This window comes from Rhinolophus sinicus, linkage group LG11, assembly GCF_036562045.2.
Source record: "Rhinolophus sinicus isolate RSC01 linkage group LG11, ASM3656204v1, whole genome shotgun sequence".
Classification (NCBI taxonomy): Eukaryota; Metazoa; Chordata; class Mammalia; order Chiroptera; family Rhinolophidae; genus Rhinolophus; species Rhinolophus sinicus.
In genome coordinates, this window is record NC_133760.1 from 9,314,637 (window position 1) to 9,331,429 (window position 16,793).

General features: G+C 49.4%; 1 protein-coding gene across 3 annotated transcripts in view; it reads left to right on the forward strand.

Annotated features, from left to right (window-relative positions):
- ZNF180 (zinc finger protein 180) overlaps window positions 1–16,793 on the forward strand; it is a 41,638-nt gene that overhangs the window by 12,880 nt on the left and 11,965 nt on the right. Inside the window, exons 1-2 of one of the 3 annotated variants that reach the window (XM_074314169.1) lie at window positions 3,809–4,063; window positions 9,381–9,470. In XM_074314169.1, the coding sequence (XP_074170270.1) occupies window positions 9,420–9,470 (51 nt within the window). In that variant the 5' untranslated portion in view covers window positions 3,809–4,063; window positions 9,381–9,419. Of the gene's footprint in view, window positions 1–3,808; window positions 4,064–4,137; window positions 4,302–9,380; window positions 9,471–16,793 lie in introns of those variants that run through there. The other 2 variants (XM_074314168.1, XM_074314170.1) reach the window with 2 other exon arrangements.

The following is a 16,793-nucleotide window of genomic DNA, read 5'->3' on the forward strand; positions in this document are numbered from 1 at the left end:
ATCTACTCTATTTCCTACCCACTCAGTGCTTCTCTATCCAATGTCCCTGTTTACATTTATTTCCGTTTGATTGGCTTTCATTTCACACCACTGCATTCCACTTCTCATGCTATGGATTTCTTCTCCATTCGCTTCCTTTTCTCTCCATTTCCTTCTTTCTTTTCCCTGCATTGTCCCGTTCCCTGTTATTCCAGCAGGCAGATCAATTACCATGGAGGATAGATTAGAGGCTGGCATACTGTAGCCCAATTGACATGAACCATTCTCGAAAGACGTGAATGTCCTATGCATCTTAGTCAGGGATTTTTAATAAGAAAGACAAACCCTCTGAAAGTAGTTCAGATAAAACAGGGATTGACGGGGGGAACATCGGGGCATCTCAGATAACTCAATTTTAGAAATTCCTTGTGAGTCCCATGGGGACTAGAAGGTTATCAGGAAGATGTCCTCTCTTACGTGGTTGCTCATTTTTTCTGATCTATGAATTTGTTCCATTCTTCTCAGTCCAGATTGAATTCCTATGTAAGTTGCCTGGTTTTTCCTCCTCTATAACTTCAGATTATAAATAACAATACCCTCTACTACTATTTAAGGGTTTCTAGGTTCAGATTCCCCAGAGGAGAATCAGACTGGCTCAAGCCTTTGTACGGGTTGTGTTTAGGTTTGTCAGCTCTCCAATCGGCTATGAACTGATACAAACTTAGCCTCCTAGGTCCCTTTTTTTAATGAGGTCTCGCGAGGGGAGCCATATTTGTTTCCCTTTATCAGTAGAGCAAGCTCTTCTTAGAAATCTCACTCACCAAACTTCCTCTTATGTGTCTTTGGCCAGAAAGCTGTCCCATGGTATTCCTTGTTACCAGGAAGGCTGAGAAAGTGAGGTGCTACCCTTCCCAGTCTCTTCAATAGAAGCAGGCAAGGGGGAGAAGATAAGGGGAAAGGTGTCAGGACTGCCAATTCAGTGTCTGCTGTATTCTGGAGGGATGACAAGGAGCAAACCACGCAAAGGGTCTGGAGTGGGACATTCCAAGTGGAGGGGCATCAAGTCAAAAGGCCCTGAGGCGGGTGTATTAGTGATCTGTTGCTGCATAACAAATTTCCACAAACTTAACAGATTAAAGCAATATACATTTATTACCTCACAGTTTCTGTGGGTCAGGAGTCCAGGCACTGCTTAGATGGGTCTTCTGCAAGGCTGTAATCGAGGTGTTAGCCAAGGCTCAGGTCTCATCTGAGGCTTGACTGGGGAAGGATCCACTCCCAAGCTCAGCCTTCAGTTCCCTGCAGGCTGTCATAACGAGGGCCTCAGTTTCTTACTGGCTGTCAGCTGGAGGCCACCCTCAGCCCTGTGCCATGTGGGCCTCTCCAGAGACAGCTCACAACACTGCATCTTGCTTCTTTAAGCCAAGACAGAAGTCACGATCTTACACAGCAGAATCACATACATACAATCATGGTAGAGGCAAGTCACAGGTCTCCCTCAAGGGGAGGGGCATAACATAAGGGCATGAGTACCAGGAGGTGGGGATTACGGAGGCCACCGTAGAGCCTACCCTCCACAGGGGGGATATGCATGAAACAGAGAGGTGCCAGCCTGACTGACATGCAGTGAAAAAGGAGGAAGCTCTCTGGAATTTCCGAGGGTGGGGAAGGAGAGTGCTAGAGTGCTTGGGCCCTGAACTACAGCAAAGATAGCAGGAGGGCCCAACCAGAAAATGCAACTCACCTTTTCTCCTTCTGTCACAGGTGCTTGTGAACCCAGCAGGCAACATTTACTGCCAAATGAAGCCCTCCGTCTAATAGAAGCAGTGATCTTTTTTTCCAGAAGTTCTAGAGAAACCATGCTTAATCACATATCCAATGACATTTATTTGGTGCATATTATATTCTTGCCACTCTTTGTAGACCTTGTGACATTTTGCTTCAATGTGTTGTTCAGGCTTTGGACCCTAGATCTCACCAAACTTTAGGCTTTTGAGTTATATTTCCTTAAAATCAATAGAAACAGGGAGAAAGCAACCAAGAATTAGAGGGCCAAGGTTCGAGACCCAGCAGCTGGGGGTGCCATAGACACATCACAAGACGGACAAACACTGTTGATGGACACAGCAGCCATGGTGTGAGCCAGCCAGAGATCTTAGGCTTTTAATATTGTCTTGAAAATGGTAGCCAATGCAATCCAACATGAAAGGGACTATCTGGCTTAAAATACTGATAAGAAGAGATGAAATTATTATCTGTAGAGAATTATCTCACTAGAAAAACCAAGAGAATCAAATTAAGAATTCATAACCTTTCAGTAGGTTAAACAGATACACAATAAATATATTTTTAAAAATCAACCACAAATAACCAGTTATAAGAAACTTTGGGATTAGAGATTAGATTTCAAATCACAATAACTTTTTGTCATTGTTTAAGGTCAGAATTAATGTGAGGAAAACTATAGGAGTGCTTTGACAGCATTTTTAAAAAGCTTTAAAATACCATATTTTCATACAGCAGGGCCCCAATTTTCTGCTTCATCTCTGGTGGTGGAAATAAATATCACAATTTCCTCAGAGTGATTGGGCTGGTTAATGAGATGTTGGATGTTAAAGTGTTTAACAAAGAGCCAGGGACATTTATTTATTCAAAAACAAATATTTATTAAGCATCTATTATGTGCCAGGTACTTTTGGTGCTGGGGATACAGCAGTAATCAAAATAGATATAAATCCTTTCCCTTATGGAGTTCACAGTCCAGTGGTGAAGGCAGATGGAGAATAGACCAAATAAATACCTAAAATATATAGTGTATTAGATAAAGTTCTCCGGAGAAAAAATAAAGATGAGGTGGGAGGCAGGAATTATGTGGGGAGTGAAGGGTTTGTTTGCAAGTTTACCGTGTTTCCCCGAAAATACGACCTAGCTGGACAATCAGCTCTAATGCGTCTTTTCAAGCAAAAATTTATATAAGACCCGGTCTTATTTTAATATATTAAAACAAGACTGGGTATAATATAATACAATATAACATATATACCAGTTCTTATATAAGACCGGGTCTTATATTAATATTTGCTCCAAAAGACACATGAGAGCTGATTGTCCGGCTAGGTCTTATTTTTGGGGAAACACTGTACAGTACAAGGATGGTGAGGGAATGCCTCATGAAAAGGTGACATCCGCTCAAAGACCAGAGGGATGGGGGAATCCTCAGAGGAGAGCCTGCTAGGCAGCACCAACAGCACATGCAGAGGTCCCGAGGTGGGAGCAAGCTTGAGTTATTGGAGAAGATGGAAAGGCCAGCATTGCTGGAGCTGAGCCAGGAAAACGTTCAGGAGATAAAGGCAAAGGGAAGGAGTACAAAAAAATTTAAAGGGCTTGATAGGAGCTCCCTGGACTGTATGACGGGCTTGTAGCAAGTATATTTGGCCTTGAGGACGAAGGAGACGGTGCGCGCCAAGCTTCTGACAAGGCAGCAGATGCCCGGGAGGGGTCCTCGCTGTTTCCATTGGATCCCGTTTCCACCGCCACTCCTGGGACTCAATTCGGGTCCAGGGCCATCCTTTCCCAAGTCAGCCACTCCCTACGCAACGGTCCTCGGCCTTGGCCTCTCAGTCCCGCTATTCGTCTTGGTGGTCCACACAAATTCGGACACACACAGTCGCAGCCCCCAGCCGGGACTCCGAACTGCCCCCTTCCAGTATAACCGAGTCGCCTCTCCCACCTCCCCTGAGGCGCTGAAACCCCTCCCAATCGCCACTCGCGCAGCCGAGGCTTCTGGGAATTGTAGTTTCGAATTTCCGAGTCCAAACGCACTTCCGGGTTCGGCCACTAGCGCAGCCATTGTCCCCCGCGCGCGGACGCTTGCTGTCGCCGCGTACCTCGGCCCTTCGGTGGTTAACCCCACTGGCCTTGCGGATGCTGAGTCCCCAGAAGGGGGCCGAACTAACTTAACCCGAACCTGTCTCGTGTAGAGTCGGGACAGAGGGTTGTTTCACCGAGGTCGTCCTGCCGCAGAGCCGGGCTGGACACGGGCTGGGACAGGCCTGGCCTGGGTGGCGAGCCCGTGGACGCCCAGGTTGGTGAGGGGCGGGGCAGCACTGGGTGTCCCATGCACGCATGCGCAAGGTCTAGGCAGGAAGCTGGGTTGGGAGTGTGGGTGGGCGATCCGGGACCTGCGCGGGCGGCGCTTCAACCTCGGGTCATCCAAGTTGGTGGAGATATTAGTGCAGCTGCAGAGTCCGGGACTGGGCTCTGCGCGCATGCGCGCATGCTTGGTCAGGTGGCGCTCTTGTTCCGGTGCTGAGGATGCCCAGGTTGGTGGGAGATAGTGGGCCATATGCACAGGTTTGCAGGAGGATCTGAGAACCTCGCCCCTCCGCATACAAGGCTGGCCCTGTTTAGTGTGGGACCTGAGGAACACTTGGTTGATGGACTACTCGGTTGCAGATTCGGGTTCCTGGAGGAGAGAGTCTGTGTCCTTGTCCCTATACTCTCGAGCAGGTGTTTGAGTAGGAAGCAGAAGGTGGGAGGTGAGATTCTGGGAAATTGGCTCTGGGACTTGTAGCAGACACTGCTCTCTTCGCAGGCCTGGGGGCTCCCTGGGTAGTGGAGACACCAGGTGGGAGTTGCAGATTTTTGGCCGGGAGAGGCAGTGCTGCTTGGGCGAGCTCTCGGTGGGAATGGGTGATGGACTGCAGGCTCCCAGGTTGAAGGAGGGACCAGGGCCGAGAGGCAGGTTCTAAGCAGAGTGCTTCCTGTACTTGCTGAGGGTGTCTGAATGGGAAGCAGGAACTTGGACTGGTAATTCTGGGACCCATGGAGGAGAGTGCGGAGCCCTAGGGCATTCAGGTTTGGTGGAGATGCTGGGTTGGAGGTACAGAATGTGAGCCCAGGAAGGACAGCTGTTCGGGGAGGAAGCAGGAGCTGCCGGCATGGTTATGAAGTACATGTTCCCAGGACTTTTGCTCAGGGCCTACTGTGCAGATATTAGCAAGCCCAGGTTGGTGGAGGAAATAGTCTGGGCTGCCGGTTTGGACCGGGAAGGCATCCAGGTGCTCACGTTTGGGCAGGAGGAAGTGGAAGGTCCTGGTTCCCATAGAAGCTGGTCTGTCATGGGCTTGACAACCCCTAAGCGAGTGCCCAAGTCCTGGGGCTGATTCTGGAGTTCTGTGTTCAAGCTACTGTTTGGGTGTCCGATGTTTTGGTGGCAAGCAGGCAGTGGATGCAAGGGACCCCACGGAGCTTGTGGGTGCCTTGTGGGTCTCAGGCAGGTTGAGGCACAGAGTAGAAGATACAGATTCTCATCTCAAGAGCAGGGACTACACGAGACCCACAGTCTGGATGCAGGCTCTTGGCATGAGCCTACTCTGTGTCTGCCAGCAAGAGGGGGGAGCTGGGGCGGGTGGCCCCTGTGCATTGGCTGCTGGAGTAGAGGCTTAGTTTGGAGCTGCAGGTTCTGGTGCTGGGGGGTGCTGGGCTGCTCCATCTGCACTCTGCATATGCGCTGGCATTTGGGCAGATGGGGCGGAATGGGCAGCCCTAGGACCCTGGTACTGCCTGAGAACACCCAGGTGGGTGGAGGAGGCAGCTGCAGACTCTGGGCTGCAGAGGGGTAGGGCTGCACCAGGTTTCTCTGTGCACATGCACAAGTGTTTGGGTGAGAAACAAGAGGCTGAGGTGGGTATTAGGCAGAGGGTGCTGAGGTCTTTGTGCAGACAGTGCCCCAATCACAGCGTGATGATGCCCAGGTGGAAAGCCAGGGTCTCCTGTGCTGCACGGGCCCAGGAAGGTGTTTGGGCAGGAATCTGGGCAGGAATGGCTCAAGTAGGGGCCACGGAGGTTGGTTTGAGTGGGGGTTCAAGGTACAGCTGCATTGTGACCCACACTGTACTGTTTGAGTGAGAATCCAGTGGGAGTGAGGGGGTGCGTAGGGTGGGATTTACCAGGGGTTGTTCTAGTCTCCAACTCAGAAACATCTACCTTGTTTCCCCAAAAATAAGACCTAGCCGGACCATCAACTCTAATGCGTCTTTTGGAGCAAAAATATAATATAAGACCCGGTATTAATATTATATTATGTTGTTATGTTATGTTATGTTTTATATTATGTTATGTTATATCATATTATACTCTGTCTTATGTTATATTAATATAAGATCGGTCTTATATGAATTTTTGCTCCAAAAGACGTGTTAGAGCTGATGGTCCGGCTAGGTCTTATTTTCGGGGAAACAGTAGTTGGTACAAAGATAACTGAGGTACACATCCTGGGCCTGGGAGGGGCTGGCACGTGCTGGAGTTTGCCCGGAGCCTCCCAGTGCCATGCTGATGCCAGTTCAGGCCAGAGGACACCAGGTGGGTGGAGGGACTAGGTCACAGCTACAAATTCAGGGCCCAGGAGGGCTTTGGGTGCAGCTGAGCTCTGTGCATATGTTTGGCTGTTTGAGCAGGAAGTGGGAGGCGATCCGGTGACAGGTTGCTGGAGTCAGGCCTGGCTAATGGAAGGGTGGGATCCTGGGAGCTGTATCTCAAGCTTCCTGCATTTAGCCAGGGAGTGTAATTCGGGGCGTGAACCCCAGACCCCTGCTGCTTGCGGGAGGAAGAGACTGCAGATTTCAGGTTGGGGAGGAAGGGGTGCACACTAGGGGGTCCTGGGTGTGCTGGGTGTGCTGGGTGTGGGGATCTCAGGACCCAGTGGGGTAGGAAGCAGAAGGTGGGAGGTGAGATTCTGGGAAATTGGCTCTGGGACTTGTAGCAGACACTGCTCTCTTCGCAGGCCTGGGGGCTCCCTGGGTAGTGGAGACACCAGGTGGGAGTTGCAGATTTTTGGCCGGGAGAGGCAGTGCTGCTTGGGCGAGCTCTCGGTGGGAATGGGTGATGGACTGCAGGCTCCCAGGTTGAAGGAGGGACCAGGGCCGAGAGGCAGGTTCTAAGCAGAGTGCTTCCTGTACTTGCTGAGGGTGTCTGAATGGGAAGCAGGAACTTGGACTGGTAATTCTGGGACCCATGGAGGAGAGTGCGGAGCCCTAGGGCATTCAGGTTTGGTGGAGATGCTGGGTTGGAGGTACAGAATGTGAGCCCAGGAAGGACAGCTGTTCGGGGAGGAAGCAGGAGCTGCCGGCATGGTTATGAAGTACATGTTCCCAGGACTTTTGCTCAGGGCCTACTGTGCAGATATTAGCAAGCCCAGGTTGGTGGAGGAAATAGTCTGGGCTGCCGGTTTGGACCGGGAAGGCATCCAGGTGCTCACGTTTGGGCAGGAGGAAGTGGAAGGTCCTGGTTCCCATAGAAGCTGGTCTGTCATGGGCTTGACAACCCCTAAGCGAGTGCCCAAGTCCTGGGGCTGATTCTGGAGTTCTGTGTTCAAGCTACTGTTTGGGTGTCCGATGTTTTGGTGGCAAGCAGGCAGTGGATGCAAGGGACCCCACGGAGCTTGTGGGTGCCTTGTGGGTCTCAGGCAGGTTGAGGCACAGAGTAGAAGATACAGATTCTCATCTCAAGAGCAGGGACTACACGAGACCCACAGTCTGGATGCAGGCTCTTGGCATGAGCCTACTCTGTGTCTGCCAGCAAGAGGGGGGAGCTGGGGCGGGTGGCCCCTGTGCATTGGCTGCTGGAGTAGAGGCTTAGTTTGGAGCTGCAGGTTCTGGTGCTGGGGGGTGCTGGGCTGCTCCATCTGCACTCTGCATATGCGCTGGCATTTGGGCAGATGGGGCGGAATGGGCAGCCCTAGGACCCTGGTACTGCCTGAGAACACCCAGGTGGGTGGAGGAGGCAGCTGCAGACTCTGGGCTGCAGAGGGGTAGGGCTGCACCAGGTTTCTCTGTGCACATGCACAAGTGTTTGGGTGAGAAACAAGAGGCTGAGGTGGGTATTAGGCAGAGGGTGCTGAGGTCTTTGTGCAGACAGTGCCCCAATCACAGCGTGATGATGCCCAGGTGGAAAGCCAGGGTCTCCTGTGCTGCACGGGCCCAGGAAGGTGTTTGGGCAGGAATCTGGGCAGGAATGGCTCAAGTAGGGGCCACGGAGGTTGGTTTGAGTGGGGGTTCAAGGTACAGCTGCATTGTGACCCACACTGTACTGTTTGAGTGAGAATCCAGTGGGAGTGAGGGGGTGCGTAGGGTGGGATTTACCAGGGGTTGTTCTAGTCTCCAACTCAGAAACATCTACCTTGTTTCCCCGAAAATAAGACCTAGCCGGACCATCAACTCTAATGCGTCTTTTGGAGCAAAAATATAAGACCCGGTATTAATATTATATTATGTTGTTATGTTATGTTATGTTTTATATTATGTTATGTTATATCATATTATACTCTGTCTTATGTTATATTAATATAAGATCGGTCTTATATGAATTTTTGCTCCAAAAGACGTGTTAGAGCTGATGGTCCGGCTAGGTCTTATTTTCGGGGAAACAGTAGTTGGTACATAGATAACTGAGGTACACATCCTGGGCCTGGGAGGGGCTGGCACGTGCTGGAGTTTGCCCGGAGCCTCCCAGTGCCATGCTGATGCCAGTTCAGGCCAGAGGACACCAGGTGGGTGGAGGGACTAGGTCACAGCTACAAATTCAGGGCCCAGGAGGGCTTTGGGTGCAGCTGAGCTCTGTGCATATGTTTGGCTGTTTGAGCAGGAAGTGGGAGGCGATCCGGTGACAGGTTGCTGGAGTCAGGCCTGGCTAATGGAAGGGTGGGATCCTGGGAGCTGTATCTCAAGCTTCCTGCATTTAGCCAGGGAGTGTAATTCGGGGCGTGAACCCCAGACCCCTGCTGCTTGCGGGAGGAAGAGACTGCAGATTTCAGGTTGGGGAGGAAGGGGTGCACACTAGGGGGTCCTGGGTGTGCTGGGTGTGGGGATCTCAGGACCCAGTGGGGTAGGGAGGAACTGATTTGTGCTGCAGACTGTGGTGGTGGGTGAAGGCTGCCTTTGGGTAGGTGGTTCGGAGGCCCGAGGCTGTGGAGGAACCAGGATGGTGATGCACAGTCTTGGCCTGGGAAGGGACCAAGGGACTCCAGGAGCATGCACAGCTATCTGGGCCGGAACCTGGGCAGGAACCTCTAGAACAGGGGTGTCAAAACTGCGTCCCACGGGCCAACTGCGGCCTGCAATCCATTGTTAATTGGCCCGCAGCAAATTCCAAAAATATATTTAGTTTACTTAAATAAACCAGGTAAAGCAATACATACTTCACCTCGAGTGAGTGGCCCGGCTGTTTGTGTATTTTACCGCATATGGCCGTTGGTAAAAAACATTGAAAAAAGTTTTGACACCCCTGCTCTAGAAGCACACTTGTCATGGGGAGTGCATCCCAGAAGCGGAGACTCATCCAGGGAGAGGATGCCGCAGGGGAGCTGCACGAGGATGCTGTACTCAGGGCTTCTCCCCTTGCAGCTCAGGACCTCAGGCCCTTGCCCGTGCCTGGAGGAGAGCATGGAAGAGCGGGATGAAAAGCCCCCAGAGCCCCTGAAGGCCTGTGCGCAGGTGAGTGAGCTCCCCTTCCCCCGAGAGACCCAGCGCTTACTCTCACCCAGGCCCCACAGCTGACCCCCAGGCTTGGGAGGCTTTTCGGGCTTTCTTTGCAGTGTTTGGGGGCCTTTTGATCCCTCCTGACCGGCAGGCTTCTAACACACACTGTACATTTAATGAGGCTCCCTGCCTTTCCTCACCCGTTTAACACAGGTGTGTCTTTCTGGGAGGAATTTGGCATCCTGTATCAAAAGCCCTTAGAGTTTGGATTCCCCTCTGGCTAGCCACTCACGGCGTTGCTTGAGAAAGAGCGCTTGGAAAGGGTGTTGCTGAATGTGCAATGCGAGAGGAGAGTTCACTGAGTTATCTAGTAAGACCCTGAAATTGGGCGAGACCACAAATTTCCTAGCAGTATTTTCTGAAGACATTTAATTTCTTAAAAATGTGACATTGGAATTTCGCCTTCTTCCTGTACAATTCCATCCTGAAGCCATGAGGTGGGGCAGAGCTAGGTAGGCGTCTGCATTTGAGGGGGGGCTCCCAGCTGTGGGGTGTCATGGCCTGATCAGGGTGAGGAGGGCGTCCATGTGTGGGGGCATGAAAGATCAAGTGGGCTGCGGAAGGTGGCATCGGGAGTCAGAGCCCACGTGGGGTGAGGTAAGTGTCCATACAGGGGAGGGGATCTGGCTTGGGGTGACAAGGCAGAGCAGGTGAGAAGGGCACCCACAGAGGGGGTGCCCCTGTATGGGCAGCCCAAGTGCAGAGCGGATGTCCATGCAAAGGCTGGTCCAGCAGGGGTGTCGGAGCCAGCGCAGGTGACACGTGCACCTTGTTGGCAGTGGGGGCGCATCCTGGTGTGGCGTGTCCTAGCCTGAGCAGGTGGAGGGCATCCACGCCGGAGGGCATGGTGTGGGGTATCAGAGCCCAAGCAGGATGTCGAGGGCATCACGAGGAGTCCAAGTCCAAGTGGCACGAGAGTGATTCCATGAGAAGAAGCCACCTGGCCTGCAGAGTCAGAGCCCAAGCAGGGTGCAGAGGGTCCCTTGGCAGAGGGTGGCCTCCCGTAGGGCCTCCGAGTCCAGGTGAGCCGAGGAGAATCCGTGTGGGAGAAGGGGTGGTAGTGGAGATGGGAGATTAGTTGCTTACAGGGGGCTTGATCAGGTAAGTAGATGTAACGGGTCATGGGAGCCAGGGCTCACCCTCAGACATGGGAAGAGAACACTGGGATGAACTGTGGTGTTCGTGGGCACTGGAGGGACGGCTCATGGTTTTCAGCATATGTGTGTGTAGGAACAGACAGAGGGGTGTGTGTGTGTGTGTGTGTGTGTGTACGTGTGTGTACAGGCACACACCCATCCACTCCTTATCTCTGTCCACTCTGAAGGACTGGACGCAGTGACACTCTGATACCAATGTACATACCTGGTGCCCAAATTTCAACTTCTAAATGCATGCCACAGGTTTTACGGGTTTACTGTTCACGGATATTTGCTGTTCAAGTGTTTTGCTGTTACAAATAGCACTGCAGTAAATGTTTTGGTATATGGTTCCTTGTACACATGTGCAAGAGTTTTCAAGGGAGTTAACGTGAGCATAAATTTATATTCACATCTTTATCAAAACTACAGGTGCAATGTGTTTTGATGTGACCCTTGGATTTCTACTTTAAGCGAGTGACTTTGTGTGTTCCCTGGAAATCTTAACGGTCCTTTCCCCCTTTTCTTGTATGCCATACAACTAAATCAGCAATCTGTTCGTTATAATTTTTATTTTCATCACATACGTGTTGACTGCCTGACCATTATAAGGCCCTGTGTGAGGTGCTGGGGAGAAAGATGATTTAGTTCTCACAGACGGAAATGCACGGCTTATCTATTCTAAGGCTACGTAGGAAAAGCAAAAACAGCTTCTTTCTTATATGAGTTTTCTGTGGTTGCATACCCCAAAACTTAGCAGCTTAAAACAACCAACATGTGTTATCTCATACGATTTCTGAGGGTCAGGAATTGGGGAGCAATTTTTTGGAGTTGAGGGTCTCTGATGAGGGTACAGTAAGTTGTTGGCTGGGCGCTGCCAGCGCTTGCAAGCTCACTCACTCACTTGGCTGTTGGCGAGAGACCTCAATTCCGTACCACGTAGCGCTCTCTCCAGGGTTGCACGACACAGCAGCTGGTTTCTCCCAGAGCAAATAAATGATCTGGGGTGGGGACATGGCTAGGGAGGGGGGAGAGAGAGAGAGAGAGAGAGAGAGAGAGAGAGAGAGAAAATGCGCTTAATTATACACAACCAAGATGGAAGCCACGGTGTCTTTTATCATCGGATCTCAGAAGATAGACCATCACTTCTCTGTAATCCTTTGGTCACACAGACCCACTCCGTACCGTGTGGACAAGGGCTACATAAGGGTGTGACTACCAGGAGGTGGGGTTATTGGGGCCATCTTGGAAGCTGGCTGCATATTTCTCAAATCTGAATGTCCTCTAATTTTAATTGTTATCAGAAGATGCACAGGTACATTGTTTGGGCCTGATGGATATTAATTAGAACCCTGGCAGGGAGCAAACTAAGGGAACCCAAGTCTTTGAATGAGGTACATCCAGTGAACCAGCTTAGGAAGAAACTGTACTGGGACATTCACCTGAGAGAGTTCAATGACTTACACACCTGGAAGTAGTGGGGCCAGGGAGATCCTTGAGGCGACCCCGAGCCCTGCCTGCCTTCAGGGACTGAGACCAAAAGTCCTGCCCAGGGGGTGGTAGAGCCTCACCTGTTGCGTCAGTCTCAACATTCAGAGCCGGGCAGGTTGTTGGTGACCCCATGGTAGAAGGTCTGTTCTGTATATTTGAGGAAAGTGAGAATTATTCATAGATGATGGTGTGGGATAGGAGAGAGAATTTTCTTGTGCGTGAGAACTAGAGAGACCCTCTGATCAGGAGGATCTCAGAAAATCAGGCAGGGGAGTTGGTTTTACTCCCTCTCACATTAAGACACTTCAGAGCCATCTATGTCACATCCCTTGAGCTGAAATGTGAGCCCTGCCCTTCGTCTCCCCTGGGCAATGAGAGAAACAAACACACCAAAGAGGGGAAAGTCTCCTAGTGTGTTGCCTCTTAAGTTAATATTCTGACCCCCTCACAGATATAGAGGGTTTCCAGTCGGCATACCCCAGATGCAAAGCTTCAGGAACTGAGTTCGATAATAATTGTGTGGTTTGACTGGAAGCTTTGTTTTGTCCCAGGAACCCCCCAAGGTGGGGAGGGTATGTTTGGTCAATTCTACTTACAGGTGAGCAAATAGCAAAGGGTCCTGGGTCTGACTTGACCACGGGCTCACTGTGGAGTGGACAGGTGACTCTGTGACAGCTCTGCTTGTCTCTGTTCCCCTGCTCTGGGTCACACGTGGTTCTACCCATGTCACAGAGAGAACAGTTATTACCTTCTGCCTATAACTCTTCTCTGTGGACATTAACTCTCTGATTCCTGTTCCCATTCTGCAAAGTATGCAAAGAAAAAGGAGAATTTTCCTTCATTACATGGAGAGGTGACCATCGAACAAAAAGGATCATTTTTAAATGCTCCAGAAAGACAGATGCTCAGTGAAACCAGCCAGACACAGAAAGGCAGATACTGCACGACCTCACTTACATGTGGGATCTGAAACAGTTCAACTTGTAAAAACAGTAGAGTGGTGGCTGCCAGGGGCTGGGGGCTGGGGGACAAGGGGAGATGTTGGTCAGAGGGGGCAAAGATTCAGTTATGCGGGATGGGTAAGCCCTGGGGATCTAATAATGCCCAGCATGGCGAGTGAAGTCAGCAATACTGTGCCGTGTCCTTGGAAGTTGCTAAGAGAGTTGGTCTTGTGTTCTCACCACACAAAATCACTGCTATGGGAGGTGACGGATGTGTCAGTCAGCTTGATTGTAGTGATCATTGCACAGTGTGTCCGTGTATCAAAACATCACATTATGCACCTTAAATATACCAGGGGTACCAAAAAAATGTACACACATTTTAAGAGATGTTAACACTTTGATCAACGTTGCTCAAGCAGTAGCTCGCTGTAATCAGAAGTGTCTGGATGCTGATGGTAGCCACTTTGAGCACCTCTTGTCGTTGCAGAAGTCAAATGTGACTTGTGTTCATCTTTTGCTGTTGGTATATATTAATACGGTATTTTCCTTTCTTAAAATGTGTATGCATTTTTTGGCATCCTCTGTATAAAATTTTTATTTGTCAAGTATACCTCCATAAAGCTGTAAATAAATAAGTCAAGTGTTGATAGAGGGAAAAAATGCTCCAGAGCACACAGAAGTGGGGCAAAGGCTTTTAATTCCACTCACATATCCCAACCCTGCACATATCTCTACTCCTATTAAATTCAGATAACCCACATTGTACTCCTACTCAGTACTGAGGAGAATACAAAGTATGGAATTCATGGCCCAGGGAAGAGGTATCTAGAGATGGAAGTAATTTGAGGAGAATGATTTTACTAGAACATGGTAAGGGTCCAACAAAAGCAACTAAGAAATCCTAAGGGGAGAAGAGACGAGATTGCAGTCTGGGAATGCTTCATGGAAGAGGTGGCATTTGATCTGGGGCTTGAATGATCAGTCAGACCTTGAGCCGTGGGGTATCACGTCCAGCACAACACAGGCAGTGAGCGAACAAGAAGGGGTGGCGAAGGGTTAAGAAAGAAACAGAAATCAAGAAAGTTATGAAACAGGGGGCCAAGGATCTCACAGCCTCAAAGGACTGAGAGCCCCGAATCAGGCCATCTTGTTGCTTTTATTGATGTACACACAAGGAAGTAGCGTTGCTTTCTCCACGGTCTGTGAGCCTCGTACATCATACCAGAAAACTGATTCAAACCAATCAGCCTTGTCTGCAAACAGCCGGAATCAAAAGTCCCATGATGTCTTAATAATTGTAGTATGTGCCTCCTCAGGGAAAAAACCTTTATGCTGAAACTTATTGATAAGAATGGAAGGAGAACTGATGTTATCCCATCATTGACTCACTTCCCAAGCAGGTTGTGGGAAGGAATATAGCCACATAGGCAGAAGCTCTCCTTAGCCAGGGGAAGGTGGGGGTCTGTGCCCACTTCTATCGACCCCGTGAATTCTTCTGGTGGTCCCCATGCGACTGTGCCTGGCTTGGGTTACTCCCCCCGTGGGGAATCTTACCTGTCATTGACTGACCAACTGTCTTTTGGGGGCCAAACAGGGAGACAGGTGCGAGCACACAGGTGAAGCAAAGTCCCTGAAAGGATCCGTCTCACAGACTCTCCTTTCTTTAGGGGCAGGTACGAGGGGACAGACGGTTAGGCTGCTGCGGGACAACAGCGGGGCAGTGAAAAGGAGAGGAGTTTGGGTCAGGCATCAGTGTGGACCATTTCTGGTGAACTCCATGGACTTAAATGAGTTCACTAAACTTTATTACCATTAATTTCTATGTTAGTGAAATAGACATATCACTCCTTTCTTCAAAGAGGTTTAGATAATTGTGTGAGATAGTTTGTGTTGAAGTACTCTATTATTAAACATACTAGACAATTGATAGATGACATTATCTGAAGGAAACCGTGGGAGCTAAGGTATCAATACAGGAGACATTCCTAAAATAGTAATCCAGAGTGGCTAGAAAGAGTGGGTTGGTGTAGTCATATGTGTGTTCATGCACTTTTGTGACATGATGGGTTTTTATTTATTTATGTTTTTTTATAAATTTTATTGGGGAATATCGGGGAACAGTGTGTATCTCCAGGGCCCATCAGCTCCAAGTCTTTGTCCTTCAATCTAGTTGTGGAGGGTGCAGCTCAGCTCCAAGTCCAGTTGCCATTTTCAATCTTTTAGTTGTAGGGGGTGCAGCCCACCATCCCATGCGGGAATTGAACCGGTAACCTTGTTGTTGAGAGCTCGCGCTCTAACCAACTGAGCCATCCGGCCGCCCAGACATGATGGTTTTTGAGCATTTTGTTTGAGAGAGTAAGTTGGGAGTAGGTTCTGGCAGCTGATACTTTAAATTTTCTGAGAAGAAAGGGCGCCCAAAGAGGTCTGTCTTCTAGCCAGGGAGGGACTCGAGCTCAGCAATGATTTGGTGGCTTTGGCAACCACAGGGAGGTTCAGATAGCACATTCTATGTCCTTTATCTCAGGGGTGGTTATATTGTCAACACACATTTATGAAGTGCCTACCATGTGTCAGTACTGATTGAAGCCCAGTGAAACCATGGTGAATAGGAGAGACGGGAGCCCAGCTTTTATGGAACACACACTAGTGGGAGTTGAATAAACAAACAAAGGTATATGTGTGATGCGAATAAATGTTAGGGTAAAGTGGTAGAATTGACTGCTTGGGTGGGGGCAGGGAAGGACTTTTGATGCAGAGTTGACCGTGGGTAGAACTCTTCTCCCAGTCATTTTCCCTGTGAAAACTTTTAAACTAAAAGGCATCGACTGTGGTTTTGATTAAAGAGAAAGTGCACCCGTATTTCCCCAAATAAAACTGTTTTAGCAGTTGTGGCGGATAGGGAAAACCTTGGAGTTTTCTTTCCACTGAGTACCTGCTGTGTTAGAAACGTTATGTTTTGTTTCTAACTTAGTTCTCGGTGTCGTTTCTTAACTGATCTTAGCTGTTTCAAAACAAACAAAAACAACTGAAAGAGTGCATCTCAGTTTAAACTACAGTCTAGTGTTTGTAAGTTTTCCTTTCTTAAGAAACTTTTCATTTCCCAGGTATTTTTTTATTATTATTATTATAGGATGAGTTAACTTCTGGCCCTTAAATTATTAGAATTTGACATCAGCCACTGCTGTGGTGAGAAAAGACATCTGGTATTGTCATTCATTAGGAATCTGATTTCTCATTGCAGCTGGTTTCCATGATATGGTTGAGTCCATTAGCAGTTTGAGGTTGAAAAGGGTTCCTGGACCCAATTCCTGTGTGTGTGTGTGTGTGTGTGTGTGTGTGTGTGTGTGGCGGGGGACGGGGGGAGGCCTTCCCTACACCAACAAGCAATTCTCTGGCACCAATAGGGCAGCCAAGAATTTAACTCAACTCTGACACTATCTATCCAGAGATAGAATTAGATCCCAAAGGTAAAGAGCTCAATCCTACAAGACTGCTCTCTGCTTCGGATACCAGTCATAAATCCAGGTTGTCATCTGTGCCTCTGCCAACTGTCTATAAACCAGAGGTTCCCACAACCCCCTGCTTGGGTTTGATTAATTTCCTAGAACAGCTCACAGAAATCAGGAAAACCCATTTCCTCACTAGATAACTGATTTATTACAAGGGATATGAAAGGATACCAGTCAGCACCCAGATTAAGCGATACA